This window comes from Leptonychotes weddellii, chromosome 9, assembly GCF_054177405.1.
Source record: "Leptonychotes weddellii isolate Sample4059 chromosome 9, ASM5417740v2, whole genome shotgun sequence".
NCBI lineage: Eukaryota > Metazoa > Chordata > Mammalia > Carnivora > Phocidae > Leptonychotes > Leptonychotes weddellii.
In genome coordinates this window covers 117,018,333-117,037,261 of record NC_138377.1, presented here as the reverse complement: position 1 = coordinate 117,037,261, position 18,929 = coordinate 117,018,333, and the positions used below count along the sequence as shown (strand labels likewise).

At 49.8% G+C, this 18,929-nt stretch overlaps 1 protein-coding gene across 1 annotated transcript in view; it reads left to right on the top strand.

The window, feature by feature from the left end:
• The window catches only part of ST8SIA2 (ST8 alpha-N-acetyl-neuraminide alpha-2,8-sialyltransferase 2), a 66,628-nt gene that overhangs the window by 29,642 nt on the left and 18,057 nt on the right, over positions 1-18,929 (top strand). Inside the window, exons 2-5 of the mRNA XM_081831619.1 lie at positions 3,405-3,467; positions 6,867-6,995; positions 10,792-11,049; positions 17,308-17,601. Of these exons, the coding sequence (XP_081687745.1) occupies positions 3,405-3,467; positions 6,867-6,995; positions 10,792-11,049; positions 17,308-17,601 (744 nt within the window). The remainder of the gene's footprint in view (positions 1-3,404; positions 3,468-6,866; positions 6,996-10,791; positions 11,050-17,307; positions 17,602-18,929) is intronic.

Below are 18,929 nucleotides of genomic sequence, written 5' to 3'. Positions count from 1 at the left end.
AGGAAACTGCAACCAGGACCAAATCTCCAGGCCCTGGTTTCAACTCTAAGAAGAGGAGTTTGGACTATGCACATGAGATTTCTTTAAAGCTCCCCCCAGTTCGTGAGTTCATAAAATAGTTGAAATAATTAAATACACCATGAAGGTGACAAATGCTGTAAGACAATTGAATGCTCTGGGAGGAGAAGGAAAAGATGGCAGAGAAATGAAAATGGGATGGTTTGGAAGGGAGGCACAGATGTTGGCTCAGGGTTCAGCTCGGGAAGGTGACACGGATGGGCTGGCTGGTAGGAGATCCATTTTCCCGGGGACACTGGGCAGAAACAAGAGCTAGAGCAGAGATTCTGAAGGGAGACAATTTGGCCCCCTGCCCCAGGGGACATTTGGTGATGTCTAGACATATTTTTGGTTGTCATAACTTGGGGGATGAGGAAGGGCTCCTACTGGCATAAAGTGATAGAGGCCAAGATGCTGCTCAACACCCTACCCCCAGCCCTACCAACAAAGAAATATCCCACCCAAATGTCAACAGTGCTGAAGCTGGGTAGTCCTGAGGTAGAGGAAGTATTGGTATGAAAAAGGACCTGGATTTGTGGTGCCCACGTCAGTAGGTCTTGGTGCCACCCAGGACCTGGCCTGGAGGCAGAAGAGAAAGACCTGGGACAGCTATAGTCAGGCACGTAGTTCTCTCCAAACCCCTGGTCACCTTAAACCAGAGGGCTGCTCTCTCTTCTGATGCCTGCTTCAATTTCATGAAAACCACTGTGCCCAGGATTTGTTGAGGATTGCTTTTTTGTATAAGCAGAGTTTTAAATTTTTTTTTTAGATTTTTTTTTAATTTATTTATTTGACAGAGAGAGAGAGAGACAGCTAGAGAGGGAACACAAGCAGGGGGAGTGGGAGAGGGAGAAGCAGACTCCTGGCCGAGCAGAGAGCCTGATGCGGGGCTCGATCCCAGGACCCTGGGATCATGACCTGAGCTGAAGGCAGATGCTTAACGACTGAGCCACCCAGGCGCCCCAAGTTTTAAATTTTTATAAAGTCAAATCTGTCTTATATTTTCTGTTATGATTCTTCTTACCCTTCTGAATTTTAAAAAAGTCCTTCACACACGCTCTTCATACCTCATCAAAGATTTGATAAATATTCTCTTCCATTTTCTCACCAATTTCTTACGGGGTCCCTTCCTTAAATGGGTACCTCTTCAATTCAGTCTTTTCCAGGGGGTGCTAGAAGTATTCTTGGGGATAATAAGACTTTAGGAATTCCAATGATAAATATTTTTGTGTTCATGACTTTGTGTTCTTTTCAAATGCGTATATAATCACAATATCAACCTGTATTTTCACAGATGGCATTGCTTAGGATCAGGAGTTTTTAAAGATGAGTCAGTTTTAAAACTTAAGTAGGTAATGGTGTGAGTGATAAACAGAAAATGGCAAACTGGTGATAGGAGTATGAGAATGGCTGGCGTTTAGGAAACACTAGTTAAATCACTTGAAATTTATTTTGCTGTGTAGTATAGAGTAACACTCAACTCATTCCCCTCCACCTCACCTCCAGGTTGTTAACCAACTACTCCTAACCATTTATTGAATTTCTCATTGATCATGATTTTTTAAAGTCATACATCAATTCTTATATGCAATCTTTCTGGATGATCTTTTTTGTTCCATTAACCTTTCATTAGCCTTCAGCTATTACCACACTATTAATTACTGCACTTAATATCTAGCCCTGCAGGTCTTCCTTCCCCGTGAAGAGTACTGATTTTGAGGAGGGGGGTCAGGATGGGGGATGTGAAAGGTCAATGACATGTGGACAGGGGTACAAACAGGAAAGCCCTTGGGGTTTGATCTGAGTAGACAATAGTTACAGGGCCAGAGCTGGCCAATATTCCCAGACCCCTGAGTTAAAAGTGCCAGAACAGAGCTCTGTTCCCAGGGAGAAACAAGGAGGAACAAAAAGGAAATAGTAGGCATTGATTTAAAATGTGAAGAACCAATGATACTCCATGCAATCAAGAACTAGACGGGGAAGGATGGAAATTTGAGACCTGAGGAAAAACCTGAGGGAGGAGGCTCTCGGCAGGACGTAGCATACTTCCTGTTGTTGGGTTGTCTGGCTGTGAAGTGGGAGAATGTTGCCTGTTGCCAAATAATGCTGAAAAGACATTTCAGTCCATCAGAAAAAGGCATGTATGTTTTCACACACATGTATACACAAAATGCACACACAGTGTTATAACTACAGATATGATAACCCTAAAGAAAACAGACAGAAAAATCCAGACTTATATCCAGTGTAGAGATAAGCATTCACTTCCCCCAAAGAGTTCTCATTAAATCACAGGATCCCTTGAAACACACAGCTTTGCCAGTGATTTAATTGTTTCTTTGGAGTGTTCCAACACCCTGACTGAAAGGCTAGATGGAAATTTTAAAAATGAGAAAAGTATGAAGAAAGAGCTCCTCAACCACACATCCTTATAAATCAGTGGTAGAAAAAAGTATTTAATTTAATAAAAATAATTAGTCTCACAACTTTTTTTTAAAAACACACACAGGGAACAGAGTGGACTAGGTACTGAGGATGGATGGATTCATCTATTCCCTTGGCCCAGTGTGCTAGCAAAGCAGGATGAAACTTCATGGCCCTAGAGGCCCCCTTCAGAATGGAATTTTCCAGAATTGAATGGATGGTGGCACTGGAAAGAGACCTAGAAGGCTTTTACTCCAAAAACCTATATTCCAGAGGAAGAAGCAAAGGACCCCATTATTAGGACCCCAAACAGCATCTCCCACTTCCCGCCCCCCAAAAAGTTACACCACTTATTATTTTTCCTGCCACCAGAAAGCAAATCATTATCACATTTGGTTGGAGGCAATGATTGAGTCAATCATTGCTGCCTCCGTTGAACTTCTGGTGTCTCAGGTTTGGAATGTGATGGACAACATCCTAACACATGTGAGTGAGAGCAAGAGAAGACCAGGGGCAGATTCTGAATCATGCTAGAGTAAATGCCAAGTCATGCTAAGTCATGCTAGAGCAGATGCTATGTCATGCTGAGTCATGCTGAGGTGTACTATCCTCTGGGATTAACTAGGGGAGATTAATCCCAAAGAAGTTTGCCTCAAGACTCAAATGAAAATCTCAAGTGGAAACCCTGGTATGAATTGAAACAGTGTTCAAGTGGGAAGCCGGAAGGATCTGGAGGCCTACTTCCCTGTAAAATGCTTGGGTCTGTGGCTGGGCCAGGATGTTGCCCATTCTGGAGAAGCCAGAGTGAGATCTCATCCTCCCTCTGTAGTTCTCCAGGCGGGCTGCAGGATATCCTGGTGATTGAAGAGGGCTTTGCGAAGAAGAGCTGGGTTTATAAATAATGCATTTCCTTTGTCTTGCAGGGATTCTGGAGGCAGAGGTACAATCAGATCAGCTGTGAACAGCTTACATAGCAAATCTAATAGGTTTGTAAATTAGATTTTGTGTTCATTTGTTTTTGCTGTAAGGCAGCTATTAATCTGCTTCTCCTCTTTGCTGGATAGTGCCCTTCTTACTTAGCAAATAGATCCGTTTCGTTTCACTTTGGCTTTGCATTTCCCTAATCACTTTTGGGGAGGAGCTGTCGATAGAAGAGCCCATGAAATGGCCCAAGGTCTAGAGGCTGCAGAGATGGAAAACTCAGATGGGTAAGGCTACTTTCTGAAAAGAACCCACATACTTAGAAGCACTTGAGCCGCCAATGTGCTTATTCATAACTTGCGTTTTTGCTGAGCAGTGGGAGCTCTAAAGAGAATCGGGTCTTTCACTCGATTTCATTGTGGTAGGTGGCTTATCCAGGAGATTAAGATGGAAAATAAAACATTCAGGAACTTCACAAAGACCTCTTAAAAATATTTAGGGAGTCAACTCAGTAATGTTAATCTTGATTGTTGAATGTACAATCTAAGTTCTGAAAGAGTGTTTTTTCCTGTGATGATCCTTGGCTAGGGGCTGCTCAATACACAGAAGCAAGCAAATGCTTTGCAAGCCAACAGACCCACACTTGCCACTGGCTGCGGTTGGACCATACCTCTGAGTTCCCATTCTACACTGATGACAACTGCCCCATAGCTATGACCTACAGTCTATGAGCCTGAGCTTAAGGAACATTGGAAGGAAGAAAGAATGCCACATTATTTGATGTAAATAGCCACTACTGAAAACGAAGACCTTGTTTTACTTTCTAAATATCCTATTGTGGTCAGTCTGGGAATGAGAGATCCAAATTATTTGGAGTAGGGTCATTATTTGCCCTTCCATAGACTTTTTTTAGGTCTCTTGACCATAAGACCTATTCAATATGTCCATTCCTGACCCCACATGATTCAGGAAGGTGACCCTCTCTCCCTGACGTCATTGCTTCTAGCTATCTAATGACCTCTTAACCACCTGGGAGCTACAAATGAAGATTGCACTATCTCTTCTACTGTGGAAAAAATGTCCCCTTTTGGAGAAACAAGATCTTGACCCTTGATCTTGCCACAGCTGTGCCCCATGGTAACTTGAGGGTGGAAGAGTCTTACTCAAAATCAAGTATGAGAAGCAGGAAGAAAAAGTCTTGGGAGCTAAGCAGACCTGGATTCACTCCCCGTGCTTGTTAGCTGGGGCCATGGGCAAATTATTTCTCCCCTCTGAACCTGTTTCCTCATTGAATTAGAACAACCCACCAGTCCAGCTGAGTTTGTGCAACATAGAGCATGTAAAAACCAGTGACCTGAGGTGGTTCCTGGGTCACCTAATCCATCCCCTCAGTGTTACAGAGAAGAAGGCAGAGGCCAGATATGCAAGGTGACTTGACCAAGTCCCCCAGCTCGACAGCCACAGAGCCAGGTTTAACTCCAGGAAGACCATGGCTGGCAGTGCAGGGTCTCCGCCAAGGTTTCACTAGGAAGTGGAGACAGAAATGGAATTTTACCACTAGTCATGCCAGCGTTTATCTATTTCCCTTCCTCACCTCCACCACTCTGTGTCCCAGAGAAGCCTGGAAACTCCTTCTGGAGTTTTCCAAGAAAATCCCCTGGGCAAGCATCCAGGATAAATACCTCTGCAGATCTTTCCGGCCTGAGAGGGCCTGGGGTCACCCAATGTGCCCCAGTTTCTGGGAAGCTTCACCTTAAGACCGAATCCACCTTAAGCCATAAGATGCCAGGTTCTGGTCACTTATTACCGATGAGAGCGTCAGCTACCCTGTTAGGAAGACAATGTCCCATCACAAGAAGTCAAGTGTTTCTATCACATACACCATCTGATGTAAGCTACAGTGAAGTTCGGGTTCTTGGGGTGGTCCCGAGTGTCACCGCTCCTGCCTATGGCCTGTGCAGGAGGCAGTGCCAAAGGGTTATAGCCACAAGCAGCTCCTCCTGGAGCCTCACAAGAGGGCAGTCGGTGAGAGGTGCAGGAGACCTCAGGGTCCTTACAGAATTCTAGATCCTTAATGCTGAATATCTTCCTTTCTCCACCCTCTTTCTATAAATGGGGAAACTGAATCTCAGAGAGGTAAAATGATTTACCCACAGTCACACAGCTTGTGAAATCTTTCCATGACACCTTCTGCTTCCTTTCATGAAAGCAGCAAAATTTCCAAGGGTCTTCTGTTTCCTCTTCTAGTCCTCTGCAAAAGTTGCATATGTTTGAATCCAAGACCAGCGATATCAGCCAGAGGAGTCATGAATATTGAGCAATGGAGGTGTGTGGGGAGAATGTGCAGAGACAATTTGCCACCCCAGCTGTATTTCTTCTCTACTTACAAAAAGCAAAATAGAGCATTGGCTGTAGACCTCGTTAAAAGAATTGCATCTTTTTTAACTTGGCTGTTTCAAGATAAATGCCGAGGACATAGATGTTTGGTTTGAATTCTTTAGAGCTCCAAAGTTTGGCATCACAAATCCACTTATCACTCGAAGTGGGAGAATCTGCTTTCAGCACAGACAAAAGCAACACCTGATGTGACCCACACGCATCTGTGCACATCTGACAGAGGCAGGCTAGCTACTACGCTGCCTTTAGAGATGTAATTGTAACCTAGTTTCTTAGAAACCTACTAGCATAGATTTCAAACCTCAGAATTCAAGCGGGTCCTGAATGCTCAGTGTTCCTGAATCAGGTGGAGAGACGGTGTGCCACCAGAATTGTGATTTGCCCTGGGCATACAGGGCCAACCAGCTCCTTCATCCATCCAGGCTCCCCCAGGGTGAAATTCAAATTCAAATTCAAATTCTACAAACATTTATTGAACACCTGCTATGTTAGACCTTTGGGGAATGAAGAAATGAATGAGGGAGCTCCCCTGCTTACAGCCTAGTGGGAGAGGGAGACTGAGCACCGAGAGCTGTGGAACGAGGTGTGAGGTGTCATCTGAGAGTACAAACGGGGCATTGACAGGGTAAGGGGGAGGAGGGGGAAGCTGCAGGCTGCTTCACTTTCCCCTGGTATGAGCTTTTGTTTTCTCTTTATTAAGCTTGTAGACCATCTGATGACACCCAGCTGCTAATGCAACTGCAGAGTTTTGCAAAAGTAACTTGAAGACGTATTACTATTCCAACGGTGACAGCTAGATTTCACTGGGAGGAAACGTTGGGGTGGGGGGTGGGGCGAAAGAAAGTTCTACCACCCCCTTCCCCGTCTCCAAACTGGATGTAGCGTATACCTGAGGGAGAGAATTTGTGCATTCTAGAGGATAGACTTCCTTCCCTTCTCGGGTAATAACTGCAATTTTGCTCTCCCGAAGTTTACATCCAAGCCCGTGCAAAAACAAAACTATTAGACTTGTCATTGGCATGCTAACAGATCATGTCTACCCTCTTTCTCTTTTTTTTCCCTTCCAGAGCTGAAGTTGTAATAAATGGCTCCTCGTCACCAGCTGTTGTTGACAGAAGTAATGAAAGCATTAAGCACAACATCCAGCCAGCCTCGGCCAAATGGAGACACAACCAGACGCTCTCTCTGAGGATCAGGTAGTGGTAATCACCTATAGGACAAGAGACAGCCTCGGCCTTCTTCAGCACAAGCTGGCAAATTGCCGCTCTCCATCACCTAAAGAAGTCAGGATAGAAATAAAACGTTTACCTCCCACTGAGGCAGGTTTCATCTGTAAGCGATCAAATGGAAATAAAAACCTGAGACAAGCCCAGCGGCCCAACACACGTGTGCAGTGACTGGGGCTGGGGAGGTGGGCAGGAGCACCCTGCCGAGGTCCTGGGTTCTGGAAGGAGTGAGGCTCTCGGGTCAGCAGCAGCAGGAGCCTGGGAGGTGGAGACCACAGGTGGCTTCTTCCAGGGGATCCAAAGCAAGAGTCCTTCTCGGGCGGGAGACATCCCCTGCTTGCACCAGCCTGGCATCTGTGCTGCCAATTGTGGGTGACCCAGGAGCTGGTATGAAGAGGAGAGGTGTGCTTAGCCAGAGAGCAGCTCTTGTCCTGAGCTTCAAGGGTGATGTCTCAGAGCTCTGCAGTCACTGCGGGGTGGCAGGGATGGAGAGCTGTAAAGAAGGAATTACAGCATCAGCATTTTGAGTACTTGACGTTGATATAGCCATGACTGACCCAGCAAAGCTTGGTCAGTAGAACCCTGGCATTGTGCTGGGGGCCCGGGGTGCTAACATGAAACAGACATGCTAGCAGGGAGACGCAGATGTAAGACAGGACAGTGCCACGTGATGCACACATTATGAGATGTATTGCATCTCATAAATAGGTGGAAATACAGAGATCACACTGAGGAGAGAACACTTCATTTTGTAAGGGGACGAAGCAGGATAGTCAGGAAAGGAGCAGTGGGATTTGAAAGGTAATTAGGAGTTTGCCAGGCATGCCGAGCTTCGTCCCGCTTGCGCACAGCCTGATGTCTGCTGTTTGTTCTCCGTGCTGCTGGAGCACAAAGTAGGAGGTAAGGCATGTGGATGGGGAGGTTGGCGAGGTAGCCTGGATCAGATGGAGAAAGCCTTGACAATGGCGGCCAACCTTCCCTGGCCTTCCACCATGGGGAGGGAGAACAGGGGGCCCAGACCTACCGAAAGTGTCACCGCATGGAGCAGGGAGCTACCCCCGTAGGGTAGGCTCACTGTCAAAATGGAAATGCCCCCACCCCCCAGTTCTCAAGGCTTCGTTTGGGGACATGAGGGGGACAAGAGGGGGTGGGGGCTAGAGAGGCATGAGACCCAGGACCCAGCAGCTGAGAAGCCATCTGAAGGAACTGACTCCTGGCACCACCATTCTGCCATCCTCACCAGTGTGCCTTCTGAGGCCCCCTGGGTAGACAGTTGCAGGCCTACGTCACTCACCCTTGGATCAGCAGCACCCTTGGATCGGTCAGTGAGAACACATGCAATAGTCTCCCAGGGTTGCGTTGCTCTTAACCAATTCCCACCCACTTGGTGGCTTAGGACAACAGAAACGTATTCTCTCCCAGCTCTGGGGCCCAAGTTCCAGTTGCTCCCTCTGCAGGGCCGGGGGGGTGGGGTTGTTCCTCCAGCCCCTCCTCAGCCCTGTGGCCTCATCGCTCCAATCCCTGTCCCCATCTCTTCTCTGTGTCTGAGTATTTCCCTCTCCCACTTCTTGTAAAGACACTTTTCATTGGCTCTAGGGCCCACCGGATAATCCAGGACCAATTCAAGAGCCTTAATTTCATTACATCTGCAAAGGTGCTATTTCCAAATTAAGCCACATGACAGGTTATGAGGCTTAGGAAGTAGACATATATTTGGTGGGGGGAGCACCCTGCCACACCATCTGTGACAGAAATCTTCCCACCAGCACACGCCCACCTGCATCCCCCTGGCTCTTCCTCTGCCTCTGGGTAGACAAATGGACACTTCACACACACACATACACACACACACACACACTTTCAGAGAAGACCAGGCCATGAGGGCCTGCAAACACACACCCACTCTAGCAGAAACAATGTGCCTTCACCCAGGGGGAAGAAAGAATTCCCTTCAACTTCCTTCAATTAATCACCAAAATTATTATTAATAAAAGATGCTGTAAGTGATTTGGAATGATGTTTAATAATTGATAGTAATTTCTTGTAATTAGTTATAAATCAATTCACTCACAGAGGTGTTTATTTATGGACTTTCTGGGAGACTGTCCTTACTTTTAAACACTTTGGGGTAAGTAATTGCAGAGGTTTTAGCAATTTCCATGCTGTACCAGTTTGTCAAGTTGTATAATTCTTGGTAAAGGGCAGTAAGTAAATATAATGCCTCTTTTCCCATCAAGAGATACAAATTATTAAGCAAGGGGTGTCTCCCCTGCACGATGGCAAGAGATCCAGGTCATTAATAAGAAAAGACTAGTGGAAGAAGAGCCTCGTGCCCTGCCGAGCATTCTAGCTACCCCCTGGCTTTGCCAGTCTCCCAAATCCGGGCGCACGTTACAGCCACCTCCTGAGCTGTAGAAGCATGCAGACACTGAGCCACTCTCAGAGTCAGGATTTCTCAGATGTGAGCCCAAAGCTTCTGAATTCTTTATAGTTCCCTGAGAGCTTGAATGGGCACCTTACTAGGACACACTGCTGGTGGTTAACATCTCCAGTCCTACAGGCTCTCAAGCATCCGTGTTACCATCTGCACAATGGGGCAACCATCTTGCAAATTCGCCCATTGGCAAAGTGCAGGAAGAAGTGTTGTCCCTCCAGGCTCTGTGGAAAATAAGACTGGCATCATTTTATCTATGCTCGATAGGGGCTTGCTGCAGGAAATGAAGTTCATGTAGGCTAATGTGGGGACCAAATTTCTTTCTCTCTCTGACTTGAATCATTTCTCAAGATCTCTTAGGAGATTCAGACAGTAAACACCCCCACCCCTGGCTAGGATCCCCCAGCTAGGCCTGAGTGGTTTGAGTAAATCTTCCCAGGTGATTCTAAGAAGACACCAATCCTTTTTCTGACCACACCCCATTCCCTCTGTGTACTTTGCTAGATGATTCTAGAGCATTCCCGCTAAATCAAAGTCATCCTGGAGCCTAGGGAGCTGTCCTTTGCTCACCTTTGTTCTGAAACAGCACAAAGGAATTTCTCTGAGGGACCAGAGAGGATCAATTTTTACAAACCCCAAACTAGACAGCAGCGGGGGGCAGGACAGCACACTCCACGGAATGGACCAGCTCAGGGACAGCAGGCCATGTTCTCCGTCTCTCAAAGGGAGAGTTGACACACCTCACAGTCTCCACACTCCCATTCACCCCATGGGATATCCCTTTGCCCAGAGAAGATTTTTGTGGAAGAAAATAGACCACTGGGGAGTGAGAGACAGGTGTCATCCTGGCTTCCTAATCCTGGTCCAGGACCCCCTGTCAGATGCTGGCCCCGAATCCCACTGAGAGGGGAGTGTGATGTATGGTGACCACTGTTTGGAAATGTCCAAGACAGGGGTTCCCTGGGACGTGGGATTTTCAGTACCAAAAGCAGGCTGTCCTGGGCAAACCAGAATGGTGGATCACCCTTCCTTCCAGGGCCTTCTGTGATGAGTTCACACTATGTCCTAATGGTGTCATTTCCCTGGGCAGTTATCAGCTCTCATAGGAAGAGGCTGTAACCACAAAAACCAGACTGGCCCCCACCTTAGTTGCCTCTGGGCTGTTTCTGATACGCCCCACCTAGAACCCATTCTCAGAGGGCACCTGAACTCAGCTTCACCTGTGTGCTGTCTGCATCGGGCCACAGGGGGACAGAGGACAGGAAAAGCTGGTTTGCCAAAAGGCAGTTGGCAACAGGGAGACTTTTTCCTCTGTGCGTTTGGTTTCTGTAGGAAGCAAATCTTGAAGTTCTTGGATGCCGAAAAAGACATCTCTGTCCTCAAGGGGACCCTGAAGCCCGGAGACATCATTCATTACATCTTCGACCGTGACAGCACAATGAACGTGTCCCAGAACCTCTACGATCTCCTCCCCAGAAGCTCTCCCCTGAAGAACAAGCACTTCGGGACTTGTGCCATCGTGGGCAACTCGGGGGTCTTGCTGAACAGTGGCTGTGGGCCGGAGATTGACACGCACAGCTTTGTCATAAGGTAATCATAGCAGGGACTCTGGGCCCAAAGGGACAGGTAGACTTAAGTGGAGCATGGCCAGTTGTCCCGAGAGGTTGAAACAAGAGACACTGCTTAGGTTAGTCCCTATTCTCAGCTTTGTGCATTAGAATTTCTTGAGGTGCCTGTAAAAGTCCCAGTGTCCAGACTGCACCCCAGACCAGTTAAGTCAATCTGAGGGGTCAGCAGGATGTAGCCCAGGGAACCCAAACCCTTCTGGTGTACAGCCAAGGTTGAGAATCCCTAACCTGGCACAGAGGTAGGCAGACAATGGCCCACAGCCTGTTTTTATCAATAAAGTTTTATTGGAACATAGTCATGCCCATTCATTTTCATATCCTCAATGGCTAAATTAGTAGGGCAGAGTTGAAGTGTTGCAAAAGAGAGAGCATATGCCAGAATCTGAAAATGGTATCTAGCCCTTTACGGAAAAAGCTTGCCAACCCCTAGATAAAGCCTAGGCCAGCCAGTTGTCAGTTCAAGTTTGCAAACCTCTTATAAGTGTTCTCGAAGGTGGCTCTCTGCTAGTAACTATTATCCTGTAGTCAAAATCTGGGCAGTGAGGGGGTGGCAGATAAACTTGGACTTGACCATCATTCTCCCTGAAATATCAGCTCTTTGTTCAGTCTCCTGGGACCCATTTGGACTCAGTTACCAATGGCCCTGATACCTGACCCCCAATCCAGACAGACTGGGAACAAGGCCTTGCTGTCCCCTGGTCAGAAGTAGGGCACACAGAGCCTCGAGTTTCATCCCAAACAGTGCCCCAGCCCTGGCAGAAGGGCATACCACATCTCACGTTTCCTCCGGGGCTGTCCTGATGCAAAGAGAGCCTCGTCCTGGGGCTTTGGGAAGCGGCCTGCTCACAGAGCACCCTGAACCTCAGGACGTGGGATTAGACGCTGTGTTTACTCTTTTTTTTTTTTTTAAGATTTTATTTATTTGGGGGCGCCTGGGTGGCTCAGTTGGTTAAGCGACTGCCTTCGGCTCAGGTCATGATCCTGGAGTCCCGGGATCGAGTCCCGCATCGGGCTCCCCGCTCGGCGGGGAGTCTGCTTCTCCCTCTGACCCTCCTCCCTCTCATGCTCTCTGTCTCTCATTCTCTCTCTCTCAAATAAATAAATAAAATCTTTAAAAAATAAAAAAATAAAAAAAATAAAAGATTTTATTTATTTGACAGAGAGAGACACAGCGAGAGAGGGAACACAAGCAGGAGGAGTGGGAGAGGGAGAAGCAGGCTTCCCGCGCAGCAGGGAGCCCGATGCGGGGCTTGATCCCAGGACCCTGGGATCATGACCTGAACCGAAGGCAGATGCTTAACGACTGAGCCACCCAGGCGCCCCAGACGCTGTGTTTACTCCCGCATCCACTGTGACGGAAGCAGCCGAACTTGGTTTAGCTTGTTAGCCTTTGCCAGATTCTGCCTGTGCCTGGCGTAGCCCGTGGCTCAGCCCCCATTGTCAAAGCCCTCCAGTCTACAGACTCAGGGACAGAGGGGGGATGCAAGGGGGAAGGAAGCAGGGCAGGTGTCTGATGGAAGCCAGAGCAGGGGTGAGGGTGCGGTGGTGGGGGTGTTAAAGGTGCCGGCAGAGGGTAAGAGTAGGGGGTGCCAGGCAGCATGGAGCCAGAGGCCTTCCTGGCTTGGTGTCACACGTATAAGCCATGCCTCTTCCTTGTTTGCATGCTCCACCCCGCCCTGCCCTAGCACTTTCCAGAGGCAAGGACACATTCCAGCCAGTGGTTTCCCTCTGGGGGCGCTGAAAGCGAGATGAGCAGTGGGGTGTGAGAGTCCGGTCTTGGCTCAGCTGCTCATTTGTCACATGACTTGGGAGTGTGTCACTCCCCTTTCTGGACCTCGGTTTAACCACCTGTAGACCCAGTGGGCTGGACTAGCCGTGTTTGAGGTCCTTCCGTTAGGAATACTGTCTGTGCTCTGGCCCAGGGCCCACAAACCCTGACCAGCCCAGGAGTCAGCGGGAGCGCATTCAAGGGTGGAGTCCTCAGGGGTGGGGCCGGGGACTCTGCATTCCTAATGTCCGGCCAGCTGTGGTGCGGCCTGCACTTGGAGAAGCACGGCCACAGCATGCTTTCCTGCCCCCGGGGGTCGTGTCCACACCTGTCCACGGGTGCTTAGTAAAGAGGGCCCTGACGCCAAGGAGAGAGCTCCCCAGAACAACATGTGGTTGTCCTCTGACCTTTAGGTCTGTCTCTGTGTGTGGCTCGCACACAGCTGCATGTTTTGGGGGGTGGACTTGAGTGATCTTTTAGGACAAAATTACAAAGGCGCACTGTGACAGACGCCTCGTGATGCCGAGTGGCAGCCCTGCCCCCCCCCCCGCCCCACCAGGGGCCACTCCTCTGGGCTCTTCCCACCTTGGGGGGATCACCCACCTCGGCCCGGGGATCCTACAGGCCACAGCCCCCACCGAGAGGAAATGGGGTGCGATGCTGTGGCCACTGCCTGAGTCGGCATGTGTGAGTGTGCCTGGCCGGTGTCTCCCACGATAGAGCACACTAAGTGTCATTCCCTGCCCTGCCTTTCCCTGGGGTGCAGGGAGGTCACCCCACGATTCCACATCACCTCCCCTGTAGCATTTGCCTGTCTGAATGAGAGCTCTCCATGAACCCTGTGTCTCCACCCCACCCACCTCACGCTGACCATGAGCTCCCCCAAAGCAGGCCGCTCCTGTCCATCTCTGGACGCCAGTCCAAGCCTGTGCCTGGCACAGATGAGGGGCTCTGAGCTCGGGCTCTGGGCTCTATGGGATAACAGACACCAGGAGGGTCCTGATGGGATGTTCTCGGTCTCTGTCAATTGAAGTCTTCATCACTTTGCCTTGCTCCGTGTTAATTGGGCCCCTCCTCTGTGTGGGAGACACCGAGACCTTGCCCCCTCTCAGAACACTCTACTCTGAACAGTGGGAAGATGCCCTGCATGCAAAATGCAATGAGCTTGCAAAACGCTCAGCCTTCCTGGGGGAGTTCAGGGCAGGCTTCTGGAAGAAGTGGCATTCGAGTTGGCCGACGTTGGCAAATGAAAAAGGTGAGCAGGAGGAAGGAGCATGAGGAAAGGCACGGAAGTGAGAATAACTAGATTCATGGATCGTGGAGGCTGGGGCTTGACTGAGCCCGCTGCCAACATATGGTGCTGCTGGGAACGTGGGCCTGCAATGGCAGGTTGAGGAGACTGCCTGACTCGGGGTCATCTATGTACAGAATAAATTCCCAATTGTTTGCGGGTGAAAACTTCATTGTGTGCTCACACTCACACACTCACTCACACAAACACATACACACGTGCACACTCACCTTCAATAGGGAGGACCTAATGAACCAATGCCCCTTCACAGACCAATCACCACCCTCATCATGCTCATTAGGCACTCAGCATGTACCAGGTATAATTCGATGCACTTCGTGTTTATTGCCTTAGGTAATTCTTGCAACAACCCTATCAGGAATGTTCCATTTTGGGCTGGCTTCTGAGATGCAGAGAGCCACAGGTCCACAGCATGCACTCGGGTGACCAGGCTCAGGCTGTGGGTCTAGGCAGTCTGGCTCAGAGCCAAACATGAGCCGCCTCTCTCCCCGGCAGATTGCCCCTACCCCGTACCTGTGGCCCTGCCTGTTTCTGGAAGGGACAGATTCCTTTCCAGCCCAGAGTCATGCCTATCAAAGCAGTGCAGCCTACCTACAGACCCCCCACCCAGAATTTGCTCTGGGAGGCCTGGCTTGCTGTTAGATCAAGCTTACTCCCAACCTGATTCCCCCCTACCACCACCCCCATAAGGAAAATTGCCCTGTGAGGGAGGGGCACAGCAGGACAGAGCTGCCCCCATCATCTTCACTCAGGAAGTGACCCTGAGACATGATCATGGGACTAGCCTGGCCCTCACAGCCCTCTCCTGCCTGGAACACCTGCCATGAGCTGGGTCCCATGTTGAATGAGGTGGGGAGCCTGCCTCAGGTTGCTCGCAGCCCCAGGGCTCCTCCAGAGTCTGCAGTAGGGCACTTGGACGTCACCCCGACTGACCAGTATTGTAGCTGGGCATGCACTTGCCCGTTTCTTCTCCCCTGGAGAACCTGGAAGCCTACTGGGGGCAGACTCCACATCACTTCCTTCTCTGCCTCTCCTGCAGCCCCCACTGGTCCATGATAGACTCAGTAGATCTGAACCACATTGAATCCACTCCCCTCTGCTCTCAGGACCTGGAGGCTGGCCCCGGGGGTGGCCCCAGGCTCTCAGGAAGGTCTTGGAAGCCTGGTTTAGCCAGGCTTCAGGACAGTAGGGATAATTGTCCCAAACTGGTGGCCATGATAATGATACTCCATTTCTCTGGCATCTGAGGCAGGGGCCCCTGAAGGTGTCCCAAAGCATTTCCTCCCCCTTGTAGAGTGTAGCCACAGTCAGAGATAGCAAGGTCAGGGTGGGGATGGGGACAGTGGATATTTTAGGGGGTCTAGTCTGAGCACAAACAGGCTTTTGAGTCAGACACATCAGAGACTGAATCCTGGAGGTTCTCTTACTAGCTCTGGGCCTCTGAGCAAGTTATGTTGCAAATTCTGGCCTTGGTTTCCTCATCTGTAAAGTGAGGGTGATTAATACTGAGTCTGAATAAAATGAGCCGACCTATGTTAAAGGACCAGGGGCTGGCACACACCAGGAGCGCAAGGATGTTAGTTTTCTTTCTGATCATGCTACTTTTTCTCCCCAAATGTTAAAGGAAGAAAGTCCTGGCTTGCAAGCAGGGTGAGTGGTGTCTCTCTGGATCTCATCATTTGGCAATGACCTGTGCCCCTGGTCTTCATGTCTCTAGCCTCTGTTCTATAAACACTTATTCTAGTTGCTCAGACTTAATTTCATTAGTCAAAAGGCTCTTCCACCATCAAATCCTCCATGCAGGAAGCAACCGGGTGTCCCCTGTGGCCACCCCAGGGTGCACACCCAAGCTGGACCCATGAAGGTGGGAAGGTTCCCCACAAAGCAGGCCTCTGGTGAGATATCAAAGGTTGCCCACCCAGGGTCCCTGTCGAGTTCAGCACGAAATTGCAATGGCCTTTTATAGTTTGTCCTCCCAGACCCAATTCCATCCAATCCAATACGTACTACAACTTCATCTTATTGTTGTCTATCTGTTGCCTAAAATGCAAATTTGTCATGTTACTCTCCTGTTCAAGAATCTTCCGTGGCTCCCTTTTGCCCTTGGAACCACATCTGTGACATGCAGTCTCTGCTTGCTTCTCCAGCTTTGTCTCCTCCACACACTATGCCCCAGGCAGAGCAAATCACTTGCCCCGCCCCCAGATACCCACACTGTTTGCCACCTCTATGCCCTTAGATACATTTCTTGTGCCTACAATGCACAGTGTTTCCTAAACTGCCTGGTCATAAGAATTACCTGATGGGCTTGTAAAAGTGTCGGTTCCTCAGCTCACCTGTTGAATCTGGGTCCCCAGGTGAGAGACTTTAGGAATCTGTATTTTTAACTACGGCCTGAGGTGATTCTTCCGCTCTGCAAGCTGGAGAAACACTCTTCTAATTGCCTCATCCACAAAGGGACTAATGCTCATCCATCCTTCTAGATTTCCCTCAGTGGTCACCGCCTCTGAGAATACCACCTAATGCTCCTCCTTCCCGTAATAACATGACACTAGTTCACATTGAGATCTTCGTGTGGTCCAGCAGTGTTCTGAGTACTGGGTACGTAGTGACTCCTTTAATCCCTGGGAGGGGGTGCTCTTGTGATCTCTGTTGCAGCTAAAGAAACCATTGTGCATATTCCTGAGCTGTAGGGAAGCTCTTAGGAAGCACAGAGAGGTTGAGCGGGTTGCCCAGAATCACACAGGTAGAAAGTAGCAGAGGTGGATTCTGAACCTGGGAGTGTGCCTTCAGAGCCCTCACTGTCACCTAACGTGGCCAGGTCACACCTGCCTGTAGCATGGTCGCCTTGTGGGCTGAGGGCTGGCTTGCTTGCCTCCTGCCTCCTTGACTAGATCTGGAACTCCAGAAGGCACACAATGGACAGCCCCAGGGACTAGCGAAGTTCTATGTGTGTGGTAAGAGCCTAGTAAATGTGTGTGTCAGGGAAGAAGAAGCAGGGACGACTGGAGCGGGGAGCAAGGGGGGCAGTGCTGGAAGATGAGGAGGAGGGGACAGGAGGTAAAGGTTGGATAAAATGAACTACAGGCAGCAGCATCTCATCTTCCCCAAAAGAACTGTGACACCTTTCTCTCTGGCAGGTGCAACCTGGCCCCGGTGCAGGAGTACGCGCAGGATGTGGGGCTCAAGACTGACCTGGTGACCATGAACCCCTCGGTCATCCAACGGGCCTTTGAGGACTTGGTCAACGCCACCTGGCGGGAGAAGCTGCTCCAGCGGCTGCACAGTCTCAATGGCAGCATCCTGTGGATTCCAGCCTTCATGGCCAGGGGCGGCAAGGAGCGCGTTGAGTGGGTCAACGAGCTCATCCTGAAGCATCGCGTCAACGTGCGTACTGCATACCCCTCTCTGCGCCTGCTGCACGCCGTCCGCGGGTGAGCGGCCTCTCCACGGGGCAGGGGGCAGCCAGGGAGTCTGGGAGGAGCTTGGTGGGCAATATTCCTCTCCCGGATGCACCTGCAGCCCAGCTTACCACTCAGCAAGCCCCCAGGCCTTTCTGCACTTCCCTTCCTGGAGAAAGGAGGGGGGCTGGCAAGTGGGTTTCCTCCGGCATGCCAGTTTTGCCCAATCCGTAGTGCCCGCCCAGAGAGCTGTGTTGAGAACAGTCCTCCCATTGTGGCTCGGGGGGAATAAACCATGAGGGGCAAGGATGGAAGGAGGAAAATGTGCTGGAAGCTCTTGCAATAGTCTGCGTCAGGACTGATTGTGGCTTAGACTGGGGTAATCGTAGCAGACAGGCAACAGGTGGCACAGATCAGCTGGAAACTTTGGAGTAGAGGCCTCAGGATTCGCTGATGGGTTCTATTTAAGGACCTCAAGGAGGGCGAGAAAGAGAAACATCCAGAATGGCTGTTAGGATTAGAGCTTGAGCATATGGGTGTGCATGTTTGGGGCTATTACGTTTGGGCATATTAAGTTTGAGACGCCTGTTACAAATACACCTCTCCACACTCCTGACCTTGCAGCTTGGGATCAGGCCTTGCATCCATTTTGCTCATCCAACCACATGGCAGTTCACCATCCTGCGTCCTAGCACACTACACGGACCCCCGCTGACATTGGAAGGCTCTTTACTGGGGCCCGAGCATAACTCAGTGTGACCCTGGGAAGCTCTCTGACCAACCCACAAAGGGGTCTGGCTGTCCTCACAAAGGTAACCCCCGAGTCCCCCGAGCCTGTGACCAGCCCTGGTCTCATTAGGGTGGGTTGCCAGCACAGAAACCCATTACCCCCAAGAAAAGCCGAGCAAGCCATTCAGTAAGAAGTGGCCACACTTGTGGCTGATGGAGCAGAGTGACACCTGATGGACACAGGGCTCACTGGGCCACATCCCTTATCCTGGAGTTTGACCTGTGAGGCCTGCCTTGAGCATCCCCTTCATCCCTGCTGTCTGTCATAGCAACCCCCATCTCACAGAATCTAGGCTCCATGCCTTAATTGTTGTCTCTGCCTGGAGGGAGCAAAGTCTTTGCATGGTTTGGGGGTCAGAGGGGATGAGAGAAGAAGGACTAGCCCATGGTAAAGAGAAATAGTCCCTCGGACAGGGAATGGACTACTACCTAGAAGAAATGTATGCAGTCAGAGCTATTTCCAGCTATAATTGACTCACTTTCATCTGTCAAAATAGCATTAAGCACCAGTAATAAGCCCTTTAAACAAACAGGCTGTTAATCCTGGGATGGCAACATCTTCCCTTGCAGGA